The 27,108-nt window shown below is 45.5% G+C and overlaps 1 protein-coding gene across 1 annotated transcript in view; it reads right to left on the bottom strand.

Annotated features, from left to right (window-relative positions):
- The window catches only part of LOC138246014 (unconventional myosin-XVB-like), a 794,810-nt gene that overhangs the window by 117,781 nt on the left and 649,921 nt on the right, over positions 1-27,108 (bottom strand). The window contains exons 39-40 of the mRNA XM_069200161.1: positions 13,236-13,360; positions 1,091-1,224 (exon numbers count right to left, since the gene is read on the bottom strand). Of these exons, the coding sequence (XP_069056262.1) occupies positions 1,091-1,224; positions 13,236-13,360 (259 nt within the window). The remainder of the gene's footprint in view (positions 1-1,090; positions 1,225-13,235; positions 13,361-27,108) is intronic.

Genomic DNA, 27,108 nt, shown 5'->3' with positions numbered 1-27,108 from the left:
ATGGTTGGTTGGTGTCTGTGTAGACACCACGCATGTCACTTCTGGTGCGGACGACAATGGGAAAATCTGCAGCACCTACTGGTGCACAGTTAAAGATGGCTGGTGAATATTCAAAGGTAAGGAATCTGCAGCTAGAAGTCTCTAGCAGATACACAAATTATGAAATGTATTGAATTAATAAACAACAAAAAATACAAACAGCAAAATTTTAATTTTATTGGGGAGGTTGGAGCTTTTCAAAATGTAGTTTTATTTCTAAAAGACAAAGCAATATTTTAGACTCTAGAATATGACACTTTAGTTTTTTCTCCTACTGTATGCTCTCTTTTTATTGGTACATACAGTGCATCAATTGAGGCTACAAGCTTTCCATACTAGATTCCATGTGCTGTACTTGTGTTGCTCCCACAAATTAAACTAAGGACATAAATTCAATTTGTTGCCTACAGTTTCAAATTGTGTCATATTTACAGTGTTTTAATTTATTTCAATCTTCTATTTTACTTTTTATATAAAAATACTTTATTAATCTGCCTGCTTATATTATCTAATTTTCTAAGAAGTTGTGGATTTCTTCATTAGGCCTAGTTGACCCCTTAGGTCCACGGACCCCAGGTTAATAAATACTGTTCTGCAGCATCAGAATTACATTTCTACAAATGGTTGTAGGTCGTGGGCACCAGCATTAATTTTTGGGGACAGGCACATGTTTGTAATCATCAAGCTTAGGCCAAAAGCAAGAGACAGAAAGGCAGCAAAGGAAGTAAGGGAAAGATAGGAAAATAGTGACAAACTGAGAAAGCAGGGATACCAAACAACCAGCACGAGTGAGATAAAGAGAGAAAGTATACGGTGGAGGAAGAAGAGGCATAATGTGAAATCAAGATTAGGCAGACTTAACATTTGGCAACTCCAGCATAGGTGATGGGCTTTTAAGAAAAATGATTAACAAATTGAGCAAGATTAAGGATATAAATCAGGGATGTATCCCATACTGCAGAAATTGATCACACACACATAGGCACTCAAACCTGTAGGGATACTCTTATCAACAGATGACTGAAGCTTTCAGAGGCCCCCATCTCCTTACCTACAAAACGGACTTTGGCTTGCCATGGTCTCAGATCCTTTATGGACGATATCTCCTGAAGCACATACTTCTGTGTGGACTGAAGGTTCACCTGCTGGATCAGGGACTGTGGGATGTAGTCCAAAAGCTCCTGCCTGAAAAGAACAAAAACACCACCTCAGAATCAGACACAAATCCTCCTGACCACAGATAAAGGAAGACAATGCTTCCACCTTCAACACCATTGGCCATTCACAGTCTGACGTCTCGAATGGGGTGCCCTGGCAATGTTGTTGACTGTTCCTCCTACCTATCCAGCCAATACAAGTTCATTCACTTGGGCAACTCCAGGTCCCAGAAGCTCCTTATCAAATTCAGTCTCTGTCAGGGGTCCATCTTGTCCCCCGTATTCTTAAACCTCTATTTGCAGCTCATTTGGAAATTTGCTCCCTGAGAACAGGCCTCATATTTAGCCAATACGCCAATGACATACAGCCAATCTTTAAAGTCTTTTCTGCTACAAACATCCAATGCCTTAAATACTCTTTTAACCTCATCCAGATCTGGATGTCCAACACTTACCTACTACTTAACTCCACCAGAACAGAATAACTGTGATTTAACAAGAACAACTAGTCTAAACCTAACTCAACCAAATGGACCTGGATGGATTCAAACCCAACTTTCACCACATCAGTCATTTGGACTCACCCTGGACACCAAGTTCACCACAGAGGAAAACATTGTGAAGAAAATCCAGACAGTCTGGAATAAGCTCTCTTCAGGGGAGCAGGGAGAACACAATTTTGAACCCATCTTAAAGGGCTCTCCTGGTGTACTGAGAGTACTTTAACCACCTCACCTTGTGCAGCAGGGATTATAAGGAGCAGTAGATACTTAACTTATATCAGAGGAACCCAATCGGGCAGGCTAATGTAGGATATGGCACAAGAAGCACAGAGAAGAAGAGAAACTAACACACCACAGACTCCATTTGGGACCGGTCTAGGACTTTCTCCTGCTGTCGCCTGAGGTGTTTCACTGGTCTGCATAATTTAAGAGATTGCTGCAGATTTTCTCATGCTTCCGTTCTTATTAGTGTTCACTAATATCAAGGTCACCTGAATACAACGTGTACTGTAATGCGTCTTGCAAGAACCCTTGTGTAGTGTCTTACCCTTGGAGTTGTTTGAGGAAAGACACAACACAAGTCAGTTAATATTGTGCCTTTCACTTCTGGACTGATAGGTGATGTTCAAGAGGGATCTGTCTCCTTCTTGATTGAAAGTTTGGAGCTTTGGCACACCTTCGACCGCTCATGTGTGTCAAAAATTGAGTGACATAAGCTTGTGGTTTACCATTAATTTATTATCCCTAACAATATCTTGCTATTCTTTGTTTCTGCCGTACTCCTCTATGCCCCCCTACATCCCAGAGTGGAATCCCTGACTCAAAAGATTCTTTACTGCCCTGGTCAGCGTGAGCTTCTGGTGGGACACTGTTCTTCTTTACCATCTTCCTCTTTTCTTTGAAATTACTTCATCATTCAGAGGATAGTTATTGTTTCTGCTTTGTATGTCACCTGTATAGGACATTCTTAGTTCATCATATTGAGTGACTATTTTCTTGAAGTGTGAAACATTCCTGGTGAGGGACTTATTTGGAGATTCTGCAGAGATCATAGCTCCTTTTACTTGTTTAACTTGCAAAGGCTCTTTATGAAACAAAGGATCTGTTTTCCTTTCTTGAATTTGTTTTACAATAACCCAATCACCCAAAGCAATAAATGACCTTTTAGCATGCCTTCTAGGATCTGCGACATCCTTCATTTTGGACTTGGCGAGAAAATTTCTCTGTAAAATTCTGTCATGTTCTTTTACTACAAACATCAGCATCTGTGAAAGCCTATTCTGTGGCGTATCTCCAAATATTAACTTTGAAGTTGTCCTCCCTGCTGAACTATGTGGAGTTTCTCTGTAGTCTCCAAGAATTTGACACAAGGCTTGATTAATCAATACTATGGTCATTTTTGCTTGCTGAACTGTTTATGAATCTTTCACCCATTCTAATTGCTTGTGGCCATATTAGTGTGATCTTTCTATGGTTTATTCCTAAATACTGCATTAACTCTTTTCCACTAAACGGAAGTCCAAAATCCGACTTGAGTGTAGTGGGTATTCCCCACTCTGCAAATACCTCATCTAGCACAGGAAGTACGGATGTTGATGCTGTAGAGGATGCTTGTCTTATGATTGGAAAGCGTGAATAGTCATCTATCACAACAAGTAGTTATTATCCAGAGTGTATTGGACCATAAAGATCAACAGTTACTGGGACCCATACAGCATCAGGAAGCTTAGACATACCTAGCTTTTCTGGAGGTGGACATTTCCCAGTACAATGACATGGATGACATGATTGGACAATGTTTTCCACTAGCACATCGAAACCAGACTTCATTCATAATTTTTTTTACATTTTTTTTTTACTACACCTCTGTGGCTTTCATGTGCTGTCTCAACAATTTCTTCCTGCAGAGATTGTGGGTCTATAATTTGAGTACCTCAGAGCAGATATTGATAGTTCATTTTCGATCTGTTTAAAGGCTATAACATCTTTTGTAAATTTGGTAGCAATATTGGTATGTTTCTACTTGTTTTCCTTTATTATGTGGATCGTTTCTTGAAGAGTGTTGTCTTCCAAAGTTGCTTTTACAAGTTCAGACTCTGGGAGTCTATCCGGAGTTGAGTGTTTAATTATAAGTTTGATATACTCTTCTGCCATTGTTATGTGGAAACCTGTTGTTGGGAGTGGATGTTGAGATATATAATCAGCTGGCTCATTGTCTTTACCTGAATTGTATACAATTTTGTAGTCATATTCCATGAGACAGGTTCCCCATCTTTCTATCCTTGGAGGTATCTTTGCCTTAGGATTATCAAATATAGTCGAGAGCTTGATTATCTGTGACTATTGCAAATGGTTTTTCAAATAGAAACAAATGATAAGTGTTCACAGGCCCATACAATGGCAAGGCTTACCTCTTCTGGTTGAAAAATGCTTGTTCAATTGCTTTTAAGCTTTGGCTGCATAGGACCCCACATCTCAATTAATCTTTTCCTGATTTGTGCTGTACTAAAATTGATCCTAATCCAACAGGGCTCAAATCTACAGTCAATTCAGGGCAAACGTTTGAATCAAAATAGGCCATGTTTTCTGCTAATGTCACACTTTCCTTAATTTTTATTGAAAGCGTCATCGCATTCTTGTGACCACCTAAAGCTTTGTTCCATTTTTGTTAGTTCCATTATGGGTGCGCTGATTTTGGAAACTGAGATTTTTACAGTGAACAGTAGCTTACCATCCCTAAAAAGGATCTTCCTTCCAAAACATCAGTTAGGACTAGGGTATTACATATCAAATATATTTTGTTGGCTCAGGATGCATTCCTTGCTTTGAAAAAAATGTGCCCAAAAAATTCAACCCTGTATTGTTATACTAACATTTGTCCTTATTTAAATTTAAACCTGTTATAATTAAGCACTTGCATACTTCTTTAAGTGCTTGATCATGTTCCTTTTGATCTGTGCCATACACTAGAATGTCATCACTGTAATTAAAAAAAAAATCACAGATATAATTACTTTTCTCATTTCTTGAAAATGTTCCACAGCTGAAGATATTCCAAAATGTACGGCCTCATTAAGAGTGTGCAGTCCAAGGACTGCTACACTTGTGCTGACGGTCAGACCGCTGCACTACGAGCGGTCCGACCGCCCAATTACGACTCTGGTGGGCAGACCCGCCAGATGGCTGCCATCCCCACTGGGAACATGGTTCCCGACATGGTGATGGTGGTCAGAGTTGTACTCAGTGCCGTCTAGCTGATTACAACTCCCCTCACCCCCAGCCTTTCCATGACCGTTTCCCCAACACGGTGGGGGGGAGGGGGGCGGAGGACTGCTTTGCTCATGGCATGAGCAATACAGGGGCCCCCTGCCCAGCACCATTGAAATGTGCACTGTCTGCTTTTCAGACAGTGCACATTCCGAGGGTGCTGGTCAGCCCCCTCTGTGCTACGTACGATATAAGACTCGGCTCCCTTAAGGAGCCAAGTCCTATATCGCAGCACAGTTCCTCCTACATTGACTGGCAGGAACGCATATTACATTGTTCCCGCCGGCCATCCTGGTGGGAACATTGTAATACGCTCGGGGAGGATGCCATGGCTGTCGTGTCCTCCCCGCGAGTTCAGCGGTCCCGTGTTGGGACCGCCTAACTCATAATAAGGGGCACAGTCTTTTGTATTGAAATAATCCTATGTGAGTTGAGAACGTTGTAATGTAGCAAGAGTGTTGGTCTAATTGCAACTGATGATAACCCTGGCATAAGTCTAATTTCGAGAATATTGTAGCTTCATTCAAACAACTGATCATGTTTCCTAAAATCGGACCTGGGTGCCGTTCTCGTTCTGTTGCTAAAATTTAGTTGAAACTAATCTACACAAATACACGTCTTGTTTATTCCGTTTTTAGGACCACTACAATGGGAGAAACCCAAGGAATCGATCCAACAACTGGTTCTATGATATCTATCTGTAACAAACTCAGAACCTCTTCCTCTATTTATGTATATAAGTGTATTGGTACCCTGCAATGATTCTGAGCTACAGGATGTGTGGCTTCATTTATTTGCAAGGGTATTTCAGTATCATGTAACCTGCCCAAGACCTGCAAATAATTTTGGAAATTATTATACACCATGGCTACAAGCCACATTATTTGCTCTGTCACATTACTTAAACATGGTGCAGGAACAGATCCTGTTAAAACATGTTTCTTCTTTTAACAAGATTGTTCCACATGTAATGCTGTCTGTAAATTTTCCCAAATTTTCCACTGGTTGTCTTGCCCCCCCCCACTGAAACACATTTATAGTTGTTAGGGTGAGTATTGGCTTGTTCACCATTTTGCTGTATTCAGACATACACATTATGTTACACGTTGCTCCACTATCTAACACAAACTGTGCATCATGCGGACCCACTTTCTGTTCTACTGAAGCGGTTTTCTTTATTCTTTTCCGGTGTACGAAGTTTACTTGTTCATGATGATCCTCCTTTCCTTCATATTCTTCTTTATGCTCAATCAAATATAGTTTTTCTTCTAAGCCCCTGGTAGGAGACGTGTCTATTTGTCATGCACGCTGTGTTGTTTTCTTTACTTGCTTTTCTTGTTTTGTATAAATATCTATTTTGGACAGCCGAGTATTTGCTTAACAGACACTTGCAAAGTCATTATTTTTTCCACATTTCCAACACATTTGTTCAATAGCTGAACATGTTCTTGCATTTTGAAAAGGCATTCCACATCAGTAACACAAATTCAATTATTTATTTTCATATTTATGTTATCCCTTGGTCTTCCTTTCATATGCCTGATGTGATCCATCATTTTAGTTAATTTGATCTCCATATTGCTTCCATGAAGTTTCGTTATTGCTTCTGAGCGAGCCATTTGTAATAAATTTGGCAAATCAAATGATTCTTTTTTGTCCTGAAAGTAACAGAATGAGAACCTCCAATTAATCGCAAGTATATTGCTTCTTCATTATTAAATTTGTGAAAATCTCAATGTGATTCTAATTTCCTTATTCAGGTCACAAATTCATCCATGGTTTTGTCTGCTTCTTACCATGTTATTTTGAAAGTGTATTTTCCAAAATAAATAATTATTTGTGGGTCAAAGCATTCATTCAAACACTTTTTCATCCTTTTATATGTTTCAATTTGTTCTGGTGGGTAGGTTGCCAACAAATCTACCACATCATCTCTTATTAAGTTAATTAGGTGATCATTTGCTTGTTCATCAGTGTGTTTTCTGTGCGTCGCTTTTAAATAATGCTCAAACCGCCTGTGCTGTTTCTCCCATTGTGACCCTATATTTGGTGAATCTGACATGTAAGAAAGTTGCGGTCTTCTGAATACCATGCTTGAAATGGTATCTTCTACCCTGTTATCTCCCTGGGGTTGACCTCTGGCTGGTTGTCCCACAAGGCTTCTAGGGAGCCTCATTCAAGGTGACAAAAGGACTGGGGAGTCTGTTCACCGTGCTGTCTGGGAAGGAAGGGATGCAGTTGGTAGCCCCTACCATAGCCCGAGAAGGAGTAAAATGCAGAATGGGGTTGCCGTGGGGTCATGGAGAGACCCAAGAACTTGGCAGTGGCTCAGCTGTCCTTGAAGCGATCCAGCGCTAAATCTGCCATGTCTCCTAAGAGACAGATGCCATCAAATGGCATGTACATAAGGGATGCCTGGACATCCCCCAAAAAGCTGATGCAATCACTCTGCCTAGTGAATCAGTCATATCCAGTCCGCAGCGACTGGTGAACTTTGCTGCGTCTCTTCTGTAACCTGTGCCGTAATAGCTCGGGCCTGCTCCGAGACCATGGGCAGCACTTGCGCAACCAAATCTAAAACTGTGCTGTGTTCACTGACCACAGTGCAAGGCTGGCAGAAGAGAATATCCCAAGCAGGACAGTGAGGGTTCAATAAAAGGGAGGAGGGAGTGACTCTCGGCTGAGCACCTCTGTCAAGACATTCATCTTGACTGCTGAGGGTAGCTGAAAGTCCAGGACCTGAACCGCCCTCATCACCACCATAGCAAAGGAGGCCCCTTCATCCATAGCCACACTAGGAGGCGAGACTAAGCCAGTGTTTCGTGAGGTTTCAAAACCACTGGCATCCACAAGTTCCTAACACCAGTTATAATCGGCCTCCTCATGGGAGCTGTACCTATAAGGGTACTCAGATCCTCCCCAATCATACTCCTCTCCAGGCCTGACAAAAAAGGGAGGCACTGGTTCCGAATCAAAAGGCAGAGTTCCAGCCAGTACTGGATTTGGCATCCGGTGATGCTGGTCCAGCTCTGTATTGGAGTTGGGTATGATTATGGGGTCAGTGGAGCCCGGAACGATGTTGCTGAAATGGGCTACAGGAAAGGTCACAGTCTTGCGATAAGAGCCGTTCTGGATACAGTGGGCTTGACTGGCAACCTCAGGAGAAATCCAAAGGGGACAGGAACTAAACCCATGAGGCCTGAATGCACTCCAGAGAAGTCTGCATGCCCAAAATAAGGTGTATGGCCTCATAAAACTCACAGATTTGGGTGATATGCCCTCTGGGAAATTCAGGGAGGTGCAGAGTGCACCCAGTGGCAGGCTCTGCATGAGGCTCTGCATGGGACCATGGCCTAGAGTGACGTCTTTCCTGCGCCTCATCTGCAGATTTGGACCAGTGCAGTGAAGTCAAAGAGAGCGCCAACTTCTTCAATTTGTTAGATTTGTTTGTGGGGCTTACCCAATGATTTTGAGTGAAATGATGAGTGCCTGAACAACTCTGCGAACAGACCCGGGATATTCCTTGAAACAGGTAATGCTAGGACATCTATTCTCAGTTAAGAGATCTGTGGCTAGAAGTCTCTATCAAATGAACAAGTTACCTTCTGTAATGCCTTATCTGGTAGAGACTATCTAGCCACTGATTCCTTACCGATCCACCCCACTTTGCAAACGTATTGCTCCATATATTTTAGCCCTTATGAGGTCCTTACTGTCTGCACACTCATACATCAGCAACCTTTGTGGCTTTGTGCTTCTGGTGCCACCTACCGGTGTGCAGAGGTACTGCTTGAAAAGTTTACGGATCCAATCTGATGGTTGAGGATTATTCTGAGGTATGGAATCTGTAGCTAGAAGTCTCTATCAGGTTGTCCCGATTCTTTGGTTGCCTCCTCTACATTTTGGAAGTTCCCCACAGTTCTCATAAACAGTCTCATATGGATCATAATGTCTATATTAGTTTTCTCTTTTTCCCAGTGCTGTCTTGGGTAATTGGGATGAAAAGGTCGGGGCTGTGACAGTAGAGAGTATACCCTCTCCTCCTCTGTATTATGACATTTATTCTAATTTGACTAGGGCTATATGCTGCTTTGTAAGAGTCATCCGACTTTGACTCCTCCTCTGCTTTAGTGTCAAAATCTAAGTTTGTAACAAAGGTGGGATTTTGTTTGGGGAAGTGGTTATGGTTGTATGTCCTACACATCCTTTTTCTTCCTTGTTATTTGTGAAGGGACCTTCGTCAAAAGCAGAGTAGTCAATGTTGAAGACGTCAATTGAACTTTCGTTGATGTGTCTGACACAAGATAATGTCTACCACCTTCTCATGCAGATCAAATCTGCTCAGCTGGGTCCACCCAATATGCAGGCTTGGAGGTGCAGGTTATGAGGGTTGTGGGTGGAGGACCTGCTCTGTTGTTTAGTCAGCATACCTCCCTTAGGGGGCAGATGCTACCCCTCAGAAACTGCATAGGGCTGGACTTGGCGTCCAAAAAAACCTTGAGAGCCAACCTAATCACACATAGCTCCAGAAGTTGCGTCTGCTTCAGTGGAGGCCAGATGAGGAGGGAGAACAGCCTGCAGCCTATCAGACTGGCATCCGTCATCCACCATTGAAGGTCCCAGCCAGGCTGCTTCATCTGACAAACAGATGTGATCCAGGAGCCAACCACCCACACACAGCCCACTGAAGATGGAGGTGTCACTGGAGAGCTTGTATGTGCCAGTGGTCAGGACACACACACCAGGAGACCAAGGAGCCTCGGAACTGTAGGAGCCGGAACACAGGATCAAGCCAAAACAGTGGGATCATATCCTGAAAATCCAAAACTCTGTTACAGGGCTACAAAGGCTTTCAACATCATTGTGTCCAGTGTTGCCCCTAAAAAGGGAATCCTCTGCACCAGCCAGAGGTTGGATTTCAGCTTGTTTCATGAAGCATCCCAGGGAAGAAAGTAGCAAGATGCTTGATTGTAGTCTGTACGACACTAACTATGGCAAGCCCCTCTTTAACTGCCAGTCATTGAGTTACTGGGAAATGTGCACTAACGACTTGCAAAGATGGGCTGTGACCACCACTATCAGCTTTGTGACTACATGGGCAGCTGCAGTAAGCCTAGAGGGCAGAACAGCAAACTGAAAGTGTTCCTTCCCCACGGTGAATCGGAGGAAACAACTGATGGTCAGCAGAATGGGCACACAAAAGTACGCATACTGCTAGACCAAGGACAACATTTAGCCTCCTGGGTCTAGAGATGAGAGAATCTGGGGCAAGGTCAGGTTTTTGAATTTGTACTTTCAAAGGAAAGTGTTCAAGATCTGAAATTCCAAAATTTCACAAGTCCACTGTCCTTACTGGGCATCAGAATATAATGGGAATATGGCCCACTGCCTCTACATCTCGCTCACCCTCTCAACTGCTCCTGTGGCCAATAATGACTGGACCTCTCTGGCAAGCTTTGCTGAAGTATTGGCAAAAACAGGAGCAACTGGAGGCAGGTTGATGGCAAAGGAATGGTATCGCACATGAACAATTTGCAGAATCCACTGGTCTTAGGTAAAAGTGTAATCTACCCCTCACTGGCCACAAGTGACTCTCTAAGTGGGAACTAGAGAGGTGATGTAGTGGCAGTGAAAGAAATGAGGATTATCATGCTATTTTTGGCTCCATCTTCTGTTACCACCATGTCCCTGGAGCCATGAAAGGGCTGGTTGGGTTGCTGCACTGGCAGTATGCCTGGAAGCTCAAGGAGCAGGCTTTTGCATGGCTGGGTTTTAACCACTCCAAAGCTGAACTTGCCTCATCTCCAAACAGCTTGTAACCTTCAAAGGGCATGTCCATGATGAACGCCTGCACATCCTCAGAGATACCTGCAACAGGCATCCAGTTGTTACAGCAGATAACCACAGTTGTGCCCATAGTACGGCCTACAAGTCTGCGGTGTCCCGTCCTTCCCGCAAGATAAACTTTGCTGCATTCTGACCGTCAGTAGCCACTTGGGAAAAGACATTCTAAAACGCCTCAGGGATGGTTGGTAAGATCTTTCTCACCATGTCCCAGTGGGCATGAGCGTATCCTCCTAGCAGGCAGACCACGTTCAAAGAACGTTAAGCCAATCTGGTGAAGGTTTAGATTATCTGTTAAGCAGACAGTTTGAAAAGAGAGTTAGGTATACGTTGCTGGCCGAAGACTGCACTATAAGACTTTCTGGTGATTGGTGTTGATCCAAAAATGCAAATCACTCAGATCCAGCCTGTGACACTTAGCAATGGGGCAATTTATAGTTGCCATCAAGCAGAGCATTGCCAACACTGCAGCCAGAGTGTCTGTCAGGGCTTCCTTTAGGGGCAGTGAAGCCTTTGAAGATGAAGGGTTAGGTTGCTAAATGTCAGTAAGAAGATTAGCCTTGTCTCCCCGGCAACTGCAATTCCAACACCTATGCTGCCCTCCCTACTGCTACAGCAAGGAAGGTAATTTCCTCAAAGGGGAGCCCAATTCTGCTGGAGAGATATCAGGACCACTTGCATTCTGGAAGTCTCTATAAAGTCCATCATCCATGAAAGTGAGGGGCCAGCAAATTCATCATCTCCACCATGTGATGCATCCTGAACTTCCTGTGCATCTGAATCAGAGCCAAATGAGACTTCAGGGTGCTGAATATATTGGTGCAGAGACACAGCTAAAGAGTCCTCCAAACTGCTATTGCTTCAGGGCTTTCATAGCAAGAAGAACATGTCTCCAGATCAGAAATAAGGATCGATTTTGAATCCAGGACTGGAGCCTCTGAAACTGGGGCAGGTGCTGCTCGATCAAAACCAATGTGGCTTTCAGCAAAGCAGTGGAAACATGGCCTGGCACTGGAAAGGGGGGCCAGTGCAGAGGCTTACTGGGGTCATCTGTTGCCAGTAAGTCCCTGGTGGAGGAAGACTAACAGGGGTTGCCAGGTGGGTGGGGGGGTCTGCAGGACCTAAACGTACTCCAGGGGGACCTAGAATCACCTGGAAAAGTTGCAGCATTGTCTCCTTAAAGGTGCATGGCACAGGAAACTAGGGAAGCACCAGCTCCTGCTGTGGAATGGGGTCAGAATCAGAGGACCGGGTGGAGCCCCACCTTTTTGGTGCAAACTGCACAGTCCTTTCCTGGAGTGGGAGCGACGGGGAGGGACTCCAGTCTGGATTTTTTGTGTCTAAGCTGAGACTTCCATTTAGACTTACTTGATGATGGGGACCCGAACTGGGACCGGATCGTGGAATGGGACCATGATTTGGACCATGAGCAGCCTTGTTCCTCATGCTCAGCAACAAAGGTTCGCCTCCTGCTTCCTGATTGTCTTCAGATGCATTAGGGAGCATTTCCTGCATGACTTCAAATCATGTTTGGATCCGAGCCAATAAATCAACTAAAGACAGATGCCATGCTGGTCTCTGGCCGACCTCTTCTTGCATATGTGGTAAAGGTTAAAGCATGTAGTTTCAGGGGGGACACATCCCTAGCACAGTCATAAAACCTTTTTTGTAAGTTGGAAAAACACCAACAAAAGTTCTGAAGAGGAGCTCCCAATCTACATCAAAGGGCATGGAAAAAAGTCAGTGCTCAAGGGCAGTGCCTATATATGTATGACTTCACGTCATCGCTTTCGGAGACGGGGCAAGACTGCCACAGATCCAATGAGGCCGGCTAGCAGTATGTGAGAGCAACTGATAGAAAGTTTCCTGATCCAATCCCCCGAGGGAATTCAAAAGGTAAGGAATCTGTGGTTTGATGTATCCATCAGAATGTGGAACACCACCAAGAGCCATTAACCACTCCCGAACTACGCCTGGCAGAATAAAATAATCAGTCAATTATGCCCAATCCCAAAGAAGAGGCTATAAACACAACCCCTGAAAACATTACTGTAACCCAAACTAAACCACGGTCTGACAGATAGAGCTACACGCCTAAATAGGTTAAAGTTCAAAATAAGAGATGTAAACAAAAACCAGACCCGAATCCGACATAAGAAATTGTAAATTTAAGCTACGCTCGTGTCTGACAGGCTGTAAACCCAAATAAACATCAAACAATATCAATGGTAACACAACTCAATAACAAATTCGGGGTAATTCGAGCTGCACTCAAATCAACGAGAAAGGACTTTAAAGAGCCAGTAATCGCCTAGCCTAGACAAGGGCTTTACCGGAGCGTGACAGCTGCCGAAAGCTCACCCTTCAAGTGTTTCCTCAGAGCACGTAAGAATAAGGTAAGAGGACTGAGCAGTTTCAGACATACTTGGACGGCGGGTCCGAAAATCCTTTGACCAGGTGCTGCAGGGCAGCCAGGATGCCCGTCTGCTGCTCCAGGGGCACGCTTTTATCCATCGCGAATAGTCTGCGGTTCAGATACTCCCAGCGCACCTGTGATAAAAGAGGGAACAGGCAAAGGAAAGTTACTTACTTGTTAGACTAATTCTCCACAAGGGTATTTTAGTTAAATTCATAAAATGTTTAAACATATATTTTTTTATAAAAATAGAAACAATCAATTGGCACCAAAAAGCAGAAATAGACACCAGATCATAGAAGAACACAGGTAAAAGAAGAAATACATGGGCTTTTAACCTCAACCACAAAACAACAGTTTGGCAAATAAGAAACCTCAATCAAGTTTCTTTTGGGTATTCAACTTGCCAGAAATTAAAAGAATGCAGAGAAAAAGTAGGCGAGTGCAGGGGAAAATACTCCCAGTCACAAAACCACTTACACCCAGCAGTTGTCAAAGCTGTCCACTGCCGCGTTTGTATGCAACAGGAGGAACGAGTTAAGGCAGAACGGAAAAACTTTTAATCAGAAACATCCACAGTTAGGGAAAACATAACTTCCAGCTCTCTTATGTCCAGCCAATAAGATTATTCAGGTGCGACCTAGCTGTCCCAGGCTCATATTTGCCAAAAAATTCCCAGCACGGCTTCAACCGAGGATTCTCACTGCATTGGCTAAACTCCCTCCAAATGGTTTAGAGGTGATTTTTCTTACTTTGAGCACCATGACTGAAAATGTGTAAGATCAGGATGCGCCTGCACTCATGTTGAGTGGTTTCTTTTAAGGTGGCCGCCTTTAATAATACCATGGTTGGTGTTGTCTAGAGTCATAATGACAAAATCTCTGTTGATCTTTAGGCCAGAGCTCTCTTTATGAGCTTGGACCCTACATGCCCTCTTCATCATTAGTACAACATAGGCCATCTGCAAAAAAAATTCATCATAACCAGGAGATCCGCTTTAGTAGGGTGGAAATTATCCCCAGCACCGAATATTAGCAACCCTCCATGCATTTTCCAGCATTTCAGTTCTGCTCTCCAACTATAACACTGTCCAAGTGCCATCAGTTCGCAAACCTCTGCATCTGAAAGATCTGCTTGCGTTTCCACTTTACTCAGATTTGCATCCACCACTGCATTCAGACCAATCGTTATCAGTCTTCACGCCAATTATTTACCCTCCATTTTCCACATTCTCGCCTCCATGGCAGCTGCACCATGATGCTCCCTATCACTGTCAGCATTTCCTTTTGACACGAAGAACTTACTTGCATAATAATCACTAACTCCTTTCTGTTTGTGAGTCTTGGTGGGAGTTAAAGGTCTAGGTTGTCGCGCTGGGTTTGTTTCCCTGCGGCCATCAAACAGTGGAGGAAGACTCCTCCAAATAATTTCTGTTCCCCTAGGGAGAAGCACTTCTGCACAGATTATCCATCCCTTTAACCAGGTACTACAGACAGCTGTCAGGTGAGATGACCTTGTTATGCCACCATCCTCCTTCTCAGGTGCTGAAGGTTCTTACCCAGTCCACTGGTACAGTGCTGAACATCAGCACCTGGAGATTCATGCCTGCTCCCCTCACCAGTGGCACCTGGGCTAAGCCAACTTCCTCCAACCAGCAGGTATCATCTTGCCAAACTCAGATATTCATGGTGAAAATGTTCTGTGCCTCCACAGAGATTGCTCTCTAAGGGATGGAACAAAATGACTGTACCAGGTTTCGCTTCTCTATCTATAATCTATACTTCACCTATGTTTTTCAGTCAGCTTCGAAGGAGGGTCACTACTGGCTGTCCCAGAATACATTTTAAGTATTTCGCATTCATTTATGAAAATAATTAAAAAAAAACATAATCAAATGTTTAAAAATAAAAAAGCCAATTCAAATTCAAACAAGGAACTATAAAATACATTTGACTGAAAAACCTCACTCAAAAGACGTTTAAACATGAAAAAGCAGGGAATTGTTCACCCATTCATAAGTGTGAATTGTAAATCTGCCACTTTCAAGATTCCAGACACTACAGTGTCCCAGAATACACAGCAGAGTCAGCTAGGCAGTACATTACTGCTGGTGTTCTGAGAGTAAGGACTTATCTATTCCAAGTGTAAACAATGCACTTGGTTTAAAGGGCAAAAAGTGACATGTTAAGGAATTAAAAAATAGCAATGATGCAGAACTAGGATTTTTCTTTATTCATCATTCTGTTTGCTTTGATATTCATAAACAGACTTGCAAACACATCTCCTCGCCACAGATCCTGGATTATCAGAAGAGGAATCCAAACACAAACAATTTGAACAGAGGCAGAATCTATTCAACAAAAAAGCAACAAAGAAGTAAACTGATCCCCAGGTAGTCACTCTATAATTCCTGGCTACTGAGTCATTCTAAGCAAGTTCTGCCATGGCCAGTTTCTTCTTGTGAAGTAAGCACTTGTCCTTCTGATCAATACAAAATACTATCAATCTGGGTATGGGCTGAGTCGAGGACACTATCTCAGTATTAACAGATTCCCGATTAATGGAAAGCTCTGTGTTTACACTTACTTATTTTTGTCAAGGTAGTATCTTAGGGTTCTCTTAACGTTTATGGCAGCAGGGACTTCTTTGCAGGAAAATATAGATTTGGAAAGGATGGAGAGAGGGATCTGCCCTTGTTGACACTTCATTGTACTGGAAATGAATAGCTAATGAATACACAGAGCTTGCAACTCACTCAACATCCTGGCTTTGGTAATGGTAACAACAAAGTCAAGCTTCCAAGACAAAAACGGAAAATCTGACCTATGCATGATTTCAGATGCTGGGCCTATTAATGCGGAAAGCATCATATTTCCTCTCCCAAGACAATAAAGTTAGATATTGGGTTACTGGTTGACTGGTGTGTGAGACTTTGTGAAGCAGCAACCACAACCCTAGTCAGGGTAAGGCAAAAGCTAACCCCAAACTAATATGTGCTCAACCCCTGGGTAGCTTGGCACAGAGCAATCAGGCTTAATTTAGAGGCAGTGTTTAAGGAATTTGTGTGACACGTCAAACAGTAAAACAGTGAAAACACCACACAAAAAGATCCCACACCAGGTTAGAAAAATAGAGTTTAATTTAATAAATAAGACTAAACCGTCAACCATCCAATCAGAACTAGAGAAATTATTTTTTAAAGAATAAACTGCAAAATAGTGCCTAAAAGCATAAAGCACCAACCGGGGACATCTGGTCGAGCTGGACCACATCAAGGTAAAAAAGTTCAGGGCGACTGTGAAGGAGCGTGGGTCAGAAACAGTAAAAGATTAGTCCCGCTGAAGGTTTACCTTCTCAAGTTTTGTGACAAGAGTCCTGTTCACGTGGAACGAAGACGCTGGGAGCACGGAAAGTGTAGGTGGTGGTGGTCGGCGTGGTGCAAGGAGAAGGCCAGGCATGCAGACAGGCTGGCTGGTACTTTGCGTTGACAGTTCTCCACAGGCGTTCGATGTTTGCAGGGCGAATAGATGAGCTTTCAGTGGCTTGCACTAATTTTCCATGTGGTTCCGATGTGAAAAGGCCCATTCGCGAAGAGCCCAAAAGCTTGATTTAAGAGCCCGCTGAGCCAGACCAAGGGTCCAGGATCTGAGGGCACCATTTGGGAGGCAGGAACTTGCTGAAGACAGGTCCAGGTTCTGTTGGGGAGCCTGATATGTCCTTGAGGTTCAGATCAGGAGGCCAGCAGTAACTCAGGGGTCCTGAGTTTAAGATAGAGTTTGTTACATGTAGCAGCCAGGATCCCACAGGCGGCGCTATCGGGAATCAGTAATCAGGCATGCAAAGGTCTGAATAGGTATGAAACTGTTCCAAGAGCATTACTTGAGTGATGGCACACGTGAGCAGTGAGACAAATGAAAGAACATTACAAGTCAATCTTGGAACAGTGCAAATGGAAACAGTAAACCACAGTCCCTAGAACACTTAGCAAGCATCTTTCTTTTCAGCTGCTCCGAAGTTCCCTTGATCACAAGAGGAGAGGCGGAGCTATGTAAAGCACTTCCGCCTGCGGCGCCCTGCAGATTATTTCTAGAGACCAGGACTACATGCTAGAGGCGCTGAAGGCATTTCTGTGGCGTGGTATGATCTGTTCTGTTCAACTCTACTTGCATTGGAAGAGAGGCATACTCTGTTTCACCTTTGCTTCTATTTACCGCCCTTATGGGCATGCCCTCCTTCTCTCAGGCCATGATCCGCAGACATTTACGAGCGGCAGCGGTTTAGGAAAGGAAACTTTACAACCGTGGTGGATTGCTTTGTTGTCAGCAGGAACTTTGAATCAGGGCAACATATCAGTATACTCCGTGGGGCGAAACTTGTAATCTGGGGTATTTTGCATTCTGGCACACTTTCGAAGACTTTTGACGTTATCTGTGCATTACTGTGATTTCGATGGGAAAAGAAACTCATGTTATCATTACAGCATGCTATTGGTAAAATGGCATGCGTGAAATTAAGTAAATCAAGCCGTCTATATATATTGATCCACGCCCTACAGAGAGCTATGAGGAATAAATAGAGCTGCTGTCCTATGGATGTGCATTAATTTCTCTTAAATACACTATGCTGGAAGAAAAAGCGCTGCCGTTTTCGTCTGAAGTAAATACTTTGTATCTTTTATGTTTGCCATTTTAATAGGGGTTCGGCATAGAGTTATGGGTCGCTGACTGTTTCTCTGTGAAGCAACACACTTTCTCTGCAATGGTGGGTGCTGACATATTCTTTACATTCACAGCTTGTAAGAAAGGATTATAGTACTAGGTATTTGAAAAAACTGTATCTTATGACTCTCACAAATTTTTTCCTCACTTTAGAAAGACATTAAGAGTTATGTGGACAGAGGCTTATGTCATACCTACTCCATTAAGTCCAAGCTGAGATTTTATGCTATAGGTATTTGCATTTGGCACTTACACTCATATATATGTTGGGGGAAAAGAATGTACGAACATTGATGTTTGTTTTCTCTTTTGGTCTCCTTCCAAGTTGTTCCCATCCTTTCCCTTCCCTCACTTGATCACCTTAATATTAAGTGCATTTATAGCTTCCAGAATTTGGGCTGTCGAGAGATGGACCTTATTTAGCAACAAACTGATCCTGAGGTACTGCTGAGCTGACAGAGATGGAGGTCCAGTTCTCCTCCCCCAGGCAAGAGGGCAGCAGGTCAGCAATCAAGCAGAGCCGCAGTACTTTCAGCAGCACAGCAGTCCTTCCTCCTGGCAGAGTATTGAAAGGCCCAGAAGTGTACTGAAGTGGTGGTATCTGAGGTCCTTCTTTTATTTACAGTTGTGCCTTTGAAGTGGAGAGAAACTTCTATATCCATGCCTTTGAAGTGCCCAGATGCTCTGCCTTCCTGGCTCTGGCTCTAGACTAATTACAGGGGGTATAAGCAGCATTTTGTGAGGAGACAGGACACTAATCATATGCAAGTGAGGCTGGGCCCAACTCTTCTTTCCCAGTTATGGACGATCCACTCACACCTAAGCTCCCATTGTGTGTGGCTGCCTAGGAGGAACACACATAGGGGGTCATTCTGAGCCCGGCGGTCAAGGACCGCCGGGGCCGGAGTCGGCGGTAGCACCGCCAACAGGCTGGCGGTGCTCCGCCGGGCATTCTGACCGCGGCGGTACAGCCGCGGCCAGAAACGGAAAGTCGGCGGTGTACCGCCGACTTTCCGCTGCCCATGGGAATCCGCCATGGCGGCGCAGCTTGCTGCGCCGCCATGGGGATTCCGACCCCCTTACCGCCATCCTGTTCCTGGCTTTTCTGCCCGCCAGGAACAGGATGGCGGTGAGGGGTGTCGTGGGGCCCCTGGGGGCCCCTGCAGTGCCCATGCCAATGGCATGGGCACTGCAGGGGCCCCCGTAAGAGGGCCCCACTTTGAATTTCAGTGTCTGCTCAGCAGACACTGAAATTCGCGACGGGTGCTACTGCACCCGTCGCACATCCTCCACTCCGCCGGCTCCATTTGGAGCCGGCATCCTCATGAAGGGGTGTTTCCCACTGGGCTGGCGGGCGGCCTTTTGGCGGTCACCCGCCAGCCCAGTGGGAAACCCAGAATAACCGCGGCGGTCTTTTGACCGTGCAGCGGTATTCTGGCGGTTCCCTCCAGGCGGGCGGCTCCGGCCGCCCGCCGGGGTCAGAATGACCCCCATAGTCTAACTGCCAACTACACCCGACCCTGTGACCAAAGACAGACTGCAGGCACCAAATGGCTAAGGCAAGAAAATGCCAATGTTCTAAAAGTGGCATTTTCAGAGTTGTAATTTAAAACCTGACTTCACTATAAGTTAGGATTTTAATTTAGGATCCCAGAGACACCAAACACGAATCAGTGATTTCTTCTCATTTGGAAAACCCATTCCAGCTTGATTTGGGCTTTATAAATCTGGATGTGCAGTTTTAGCATTTTGTTTTTGTGTTAGTTGTTAACATACATCTTATAATACTTTGTTGTTTAGAATTCAATTGTGAGATGCCTGCCGAACTTGTCTAATCTAATGATGTGAAGACTTAGTAGGTGGATCACAATGTTGTTTAAATTTAGAGACAAGCTGCAGAGCAAAGTCCTTTGCACCTCTCATTGCTCCATCTGACCAAATAATATATGGTCATGGCACTTTATGTATGCTAAGGGTGGAGCTCGATGTTAAAGAGGAAAGAAAGGAAACACTTCAGGTGTATGTGGACAGCTCACAGCTTCAGCGAATTTGTGTGGCAGAAAGCTCTTTGGTAGACCATCTTGCTTGAGGTGGAAGCTTGCCTTTGTGTGATTCTCACACTTCCACTGATGAACCTGCCTGAGGCAGAAGAGACATCTGGAAGTGTATAGCTTCAGTATGTTCCTCCTTTGACCAACATAAAAAATAGTGTTACTGGAGGCTGCCATCTTGTTCCAGTATTTTATTGCCTGGCACCCTTGATCCTCCAGTCTTTTCTGTTAAGTTTGAGTGTGGGGGCCTGGAATTTTGTACATGCATGACGGTACAGAGTCCAAAAGATAGGAGGGCTACCCAGCACTTTAAAGGCTGTTTTTGTTGAATTTGATACTAGGCACAGATCATTGTGGTTTATAAATCCCAATTTACTTTTGGCCTCAAGCTGGATTCGATCAACCAAGTCTCCAGATATGGGTAAATGATGATGCCAAGATGAAAGGATCCTGGCAAACCTGCATACATTTGGAAGAGCATGATGGGTCAATTTCAGGCAACAAAGCAGGACTTTGCAGTGGTATTGTCATTAACAGATCTTGAAAGTAAGACATTTCCAGTGCGACCTTACTACTGGTAAATGAAAGTAGGAGTCTTGCAATCTGAGTAATCACTCCCTTCAATACCTCTCATGTTAATGGGAGTGCAATCTGGAGCAGTACCAACATTCTGAATTTTTCTTTCTTGACTCATTTATTCATGGCCTTCTAAGTTTGGGAACTCTTGTTTTGACCCTTTCTTTGTGGACAAACCATTGGTATTCTGGAGGACAGCTTGGAAGTCAGTAGCAGCATAATGAGCGTGGAGTAAATGGAGTCTGCCTCCTCATAGACGTCCTTATTGTGGGGAGCCTGATCGTGCCTCTTAACTGCATCAGATTCAAAAACGAAAATGGCACCTAGCGTCTAATAGTACTAGCATGGAGGCAAAGAAACAGTAGAGAAGTCTTCTCCAGCTTGACATAGGTCAATATCAGACCAAGGTCAGATGTGAATCAGACACCAGAAGCAGAGGCAGGTTCGGAACTAAACACTACTAAAAGGGTCTGCAGCAAAGGTGCTGGCTGAGGCAGAACGGGGTCAGGCAGTGCTGGGGCTGGCCAACCAGCAGAAGTCCAACTGAAGGCCCGGTGGGCCTAACGAGTCTGAAGTCATACCAGAGGGACCCAGATCCGTCCAGAATAATGGCAGCATCGCTTCCTTAAAGGCCTCTATCTGCTGCATGGTAAATAATGGCCCAGTAAATTAAGGGTGAATCAGGTCCTAATCACAGCTGTTGAGTGCTGCAGCCCTGCCAAGAGCCACGCATCGCAGGTCTTAGTGTACAAGTTACTTACCTTCGGTAACAATATATCAGGTAGAGACATATTCTAGTTGCAGATTCCTTACCTTAGAATTTCCCCCAGGCATCAGACTGGATCCGGAGATTTTTCTTCGAGCAATACCTGCATGTTGTTAGGTGGCGTCGGTTGACTCTGCGGGTGTCGTAGTCGCCGTGATGATGTCAGGAGTAGTACAAAGACACTGCCTCAGCGCAATGACATCAGTTTCTTTTCACGTCTTTCCACGCCAAAGCGCAAAGCCGCGAAGAACACTGAAACTGGTGCACCAGAGCTAAGGCCCTGAATGGGGAAGCCCTATCCCTAGAAATTAGTTCGCAAGTGGGGAGGATGGGTGGGTTGGTAAGGAATCTGCAACTAGAATATGTCTCTACCAGATATATCGTTACCGAAGGTAAGTAACTTGTACATCTGATAGAAACTTCTAGTTACAGATTGATTAGCTTAGAATAGATACCCAAGCAATGCCGTCCTTGGAGGTGGGCTGCAAACCAAGATCATACTAGAAAGTCCTGCAGGACCGAACGACCAAAGTAGCCATCCCTACGGACCTGACTGTCCAGGCAGTAATGTTTAGTACACGTGTGCAAGGATGCCCACATAGCTGCCTGGCAGATATCCAGGACAGGAACTCTTGGTACTAATGTAGTGGAAGCAGCAGTTGCTCTTGTGGAATGAGCACGCAAGCCCTCAGGGGGTTGCTTCTTTGCCAAAGTGTAGCACATTTTCATGCAAAGAAGTACCCATCGTGAGATGCTACGTTTTTGCACCGCCTTCCCTTTCTTCGCACCCACATATCAAACAAAGAGTTGATCGTCCACCCGGAAATCTTTAGTACGATTGAGATAGAACGCCAAAGCTCTTTTTCGATCCAGGCGGTGGAGTCTCTCCTCCTCATGAGAAGGATGTGGGGGTGCATAAAAAGTAGGCAAAGTGATGGACTGGCCTACATGAAAAGGTGTAACAACTTTGGGAAGGAATGAGGCCTTACTGCGTCAGGGTGCACAGACAAAAATGGGGGCTTAAACGATAGAGCTTGAAGCTCACTCACTTTTTGGAGCAGAAGTGATTGCAATAAGAAAAACTTTTTTGAAAGTAAGGAGCCGTAAGGGAAAATTGTGCAATGGCTCAAAGTGAGCACACATTAAGTGAGTAAGGACTGAGGTCCTACTGAGGCATGATAAACGGAGTGGGAGGAAGTAAATGGGTGAGACCCTTAAAGAATTTACTAACAATAGGAGACTTAAAGAGTGAAGGCTGATCAGGCAACCTAAGTAAAGCTGAGATAGCCGATAAATAGTCTTTAAGGGTGCCCAAAGCAGAGCCCCGCTGGGCCAAAAAAAGAATGAACAGAAGAACCTCAGAAAGAGGAGCAGAGAGGGGATCAACAGATTTGTTGGTACACCCTGTTGTTGCGACAGAAGATCCTCCCGGAGGGGCAATTTGAGTGGAGTATCGGTGGCTATGCTACATAGCTCGGGATACCATACTCTCCATGCCCAGTCCGGAGCCACCAGGATTACTTGGGCCCGGTCGTTCTTGATCTTCTTGAGACCTCTGGAGAGAAGTGGTGTAGGCTGGAAAGCGTAAAGGAGGACGGAGTTCCACTTGAGACAAAAAGCGTCGCTGAGTGAATGCCACCTTGGAAACTCCAGTGCTCAAAACAGCTAACACTGCGCGTTCTCTGCGGAGGCTAACAGATCCAACCAAAGATCTCCCTACTGCTGAAAGAGACCTTGCTCCACCTCTGGATGGAGATGCCATTTGTGATCGGCTGAGTTTGTCTGCTCCGGCGTTCAGCGAGCCTGCCAGATGTTGAACCACCAGGGTGATGTCCTGAGGTGCCAGTCATGTCTAGAGGTGCAGTGCCTCCTGACAAAGGGTGCAGGAACCTACTCTGCCCTGTTTTTTGCAGTACCACATGGCAGTAGTGTTGTCCCAGAACACTTGCACTACTTTCCCTTTAAGAGAGGGAAGAAATACTGACAATGCAAGCCTGATCGCCCAGAGCTCCAAAAGATTGATATGGAGTCCAGACTCCGCCGGAGACCAGAGACCTCTGATCTATAGAGGCTGAAAGGTCGGAATCATAGCCTGACTATCCTGCACTTGCCTTTCGGGAGGATAGGCCAGAAAGTGCTGTGTGTCCAGAACAGCTCTGATAAAAGCGAGCGTCTGAGAGGGAGTCAGGTGTGACTCCGGCACGTTTATAGTGAACCCCAGCATGTGCAGGAGGTTCGCTGGAGTCTGAAGGTGGGAGACGACTTTCTGGGGTGAGTACACCTTCAACAGCAAGTCGTCGAGGTAGTGGAAGACTGAAACCCTCAACCTGTGCAGATGAGCTACAACCACCGCCATCATTTTCGTGAATACCCAAAGGGGGCTGGTAAGGCCGAAGGGGAGCATGGTAAATTGAAAATGCTCGTGACCTACCACGAATCGTAGGTAACCTCTGTGGGCAGGCAAGATGGGGGATATGGAAATACGCGTCCTGCAAGTCCAACACTACCATCTCCTGGGTCCAAGGCAGACAGGACCTGGGCCAGGGTGAGCATTTTGAATTTCTCCTTCTTCAGGAAGAGATTGAGGGTCTGAAGGTCTAGGATAGGTTGTAAGCCTTTGTATTTTTTGGGCACCAGAAAGTAGCAGGAATAACCACAACCTACTTCTGGCGTAGGGACCCTCTCTATGGCTCCCTTGGATAAGAGAGCTGCGACTTCCTGGCAGAGAAGTGCCAAATGATCCTCCGTAATATGGCTGCATGATGGAGGCATGGCTGGTGGGGCAGTCTTGAAGGGGAGGAAGTAGCCCCCCCGAACGATCTGCAAAACCCACCTGTCCGTAGTGACGGATTCCCAGTTGGGCAGGTGATGGCAAATCCTGCTGCCAACTGGTCCAGAGTGGGGGAACGGATTAGGAGGGGTTGGAGGCTGCAGCAGGGGCAGGGGCAGGGTAGACTGGGCAGACCTCTGGTTCCCTGCCCCACGAACACATGGGATTCCGCGTCCCCGGCCACGCATGGGCAGAACCGCATGTGTGGTACAGTGGCTGTTAAAGGGACGCGACAGGGAGCCACTTCTGTGGCCACAAAAGAGGTGAAAGGCAGACTATTGGGGAAGACAGGGAGTCAAAAAGCCGAGGGACCTAGCCTTTGCCCGGGAGTCCTTGAACCCCTCAAGTGCTGAGTCCACCTTGTCTCCAAAGAGACAGGTGCCACCAAAGGGCAAGTCCATAAGGGTCTGTTGGACATCCCCTGAGAAACCAGATGTTCTCAACCAGGCGTGGCATCTCATGGCCACCATCGTCACAACCGATCCATCCAGAGAGTCAGTTATGTCCAGCCCACATTGTATAGTGAACTTTGCGGCATTTCTCCCATCGGTAACAGCTTGGGAGACGATAGCACAGGCCTCCTCTGGTATCTGCGGCAAGACTTGTGCGACCGTATCCCACAGAGAGTGAGGATAATGGCCCAAAAGGCATGCAGTGTTCACTGACCACAGCACTAGACTGGAGGAAAAAAACAACCTCTTCCCAAATTGGTCCAGTCTTTTTGATTCCCTATTCAGAGGTATGGAAGGGAATGCATCAGAGGCTGAGGATGCCTGAATAACAAGGCTATCAGGTGTGGGGTGTTGGGACAGGAGTTTAGGGTCATTCGGGGTGGGCCGATGGCGGCGTGCAATTGTCCTGTTCACAGGAGCCCCTGTGTTAGGTCTGGATCAAGTACCCAAAAGGACATCAGTGAGGGTTTCATTGAATGGAAGAAGACGCTCAGAGGTGGAAGCCCCTGGTTGAAGCACCTCCATCAGGAGATTAGACCTGACCTGAACAGTAGGCAGCTCAAAGCCAAGGACCTCAGCCGCCCTATGGACCACCATGGAATAAGTAGCTCCCTCCGCTGTATCCATGGTAGGAGGAGACAGCATGCCAGCATCTGGAGAGGTATCCAGACCTCTGGCCTCGCCCAACTCCTGTGCCCAGTCAAAGTTAGAATCATCCTGGTGTTCATAAGGGTCCAGGGACCCCTCCAATCCTTCCCTCTATTCATACCCATAAGAATAGGGGTCAGAATCCAACTCGGGGTGATTAGACCCCATTGAAGAAGGAGGCATTGGCCAATGCCTTTCCGACTATGAGGCATCGGTAATCAGGATTGGGTCGATGTTGATAGTGGGCACCACCAACGTCTGGAGAACCGGTGCTGGGGAAGCTCTCGCTGGTATCACCAGTGTCAGTACATATCCGGGAGTGGATCCGGAGGGGACCTGGGTGGCCAGAGCCGCCAGCACGGAACCCGAAGGCCCTTCAACCAAATCCTCTGGGCCCAAAGGAGGCGTATGGCCTCATAGTATTCTCTTCATTGGGCAGTGGTCGCTCCAGCTCCTGGAAACTCGGGGACCCAAAAGTAGGCTCCGAGGACGGAGGCCTAGAGTGTCAACACTCCTCCCGTGTCGCTTCAGCCGAGCAACAGAGTGAAGTCAAAGGATGACGAGATTTCTTCGACTTCTTCTTCCTACTTTGACCTGAAGACTTAGAGGATGACGAGTGGTGGTCGCTCCGCGAACGGTCTCAAGACCTTCCTCTTGAGCGAGACCAGGACCGATGCGGAGTTGAGCGCCGGTCCGCCATAAGCTTCAGAGACCGTTCCCTCAAGGCCTTTGGGTGTATGGCCCTGCACTCGGAGCACGGCTTCGGGTCGTGGTTGTGCTCCAGGCACCACAAACAGACCTGATGCGGATCCATCACCGACATCATGCGGTGACAGTCCTTGCGAGGTTTGAATCCGGTCTTCGGGGACATCTCGACACACCAAAACTTCACCAAAAATACGACAAAAAGGTTGAAGCAGACAAAAAGTGACTAGGATAGCTCTCTCCTGATCAGCGTGTGGTGCAGAAAGAAGAGAACTGACATCACCGCGTTGAGGCGGCCTCTAAGGAACTACTCCTGACGTCATCACGGTGATTAGGATGCTAATGATGCCCACGGAGTCGACCGATGCCACCTAACGACGCGCAAGGGTATTCAAAGAAAAATCTCCGGATCCAGTATGACGCCTGGGGAAATTCTAAGGTAGGGAATCTGCAACTAGAAGTCCCTTTCAGATAATCAATTTCACGAATTTCTCTGCATCCCCGCACTACCGGAAATGCATGTAAATAAGCTGAGTGCACCCTTGAAACTGACTGTCCATAAGTGATATTAACTCGTTTTCCCTTTCTTTGGCTTACATTTGCCTAAACACGAAAATTACTTGTTTTATTCATAAGTGGAGCTCTTCATTAGAGGAGGGACAAAACATTCAATAAGATATTATACACAGTAACGGCCCTGTACCTGATGAAATGTTGCACTTTTGCTGACTGCAATTTACGCAATGTCGGTTCGTGCTCCACTTGTGTCCTCTGAAGGAAAAATGCATGTTCCAATCATTTTATGAAATTCACAGAATTCCATGGTTGTTATGAAGAGAGTAGAAGTAAATTATACCTTTCTTTACTTTTCATTGTTTTTTATGCCCCTAGCTGTCGCCAGTCAGGCAGTCCGGCTTTAGTTTCATGTTAATGTAGATAAACACACCATTGTGGTGTTTGCGTTCTGTTCCAAGCCTACCTGAGGTGGTTTGCCTCTGACATTTCTGCTGCTGCTGAACACAGGCAGTGATGCAGCGCGGGCAAGCAACAGGTTACTTTGTGTCACATTTCCATCTTTTCAGTGTGATGGTGTGTGGCATTCCGCAGCCACGTGTGGCACGATGCGTGACATTTTG

This window comes from Pleurodeles waltl, chromosome 7, assembly GCF_031143425.1.
Source record: "Pleurodeles waltl isolate 20211129_DDA chromosome 7, aPleWal1.hap1.20221129, whole genome shotgun sequence".
Classification (NCBI taxonomy): Eukaryota; Metazoa; Chordata; class Amphibia; order Caudata; family Salamandridae; genus Pleurodeles; species Pleurodeles waltl.
This window is presented reverse-complemented; position numbering and strand designations above follow the sequence as displayed.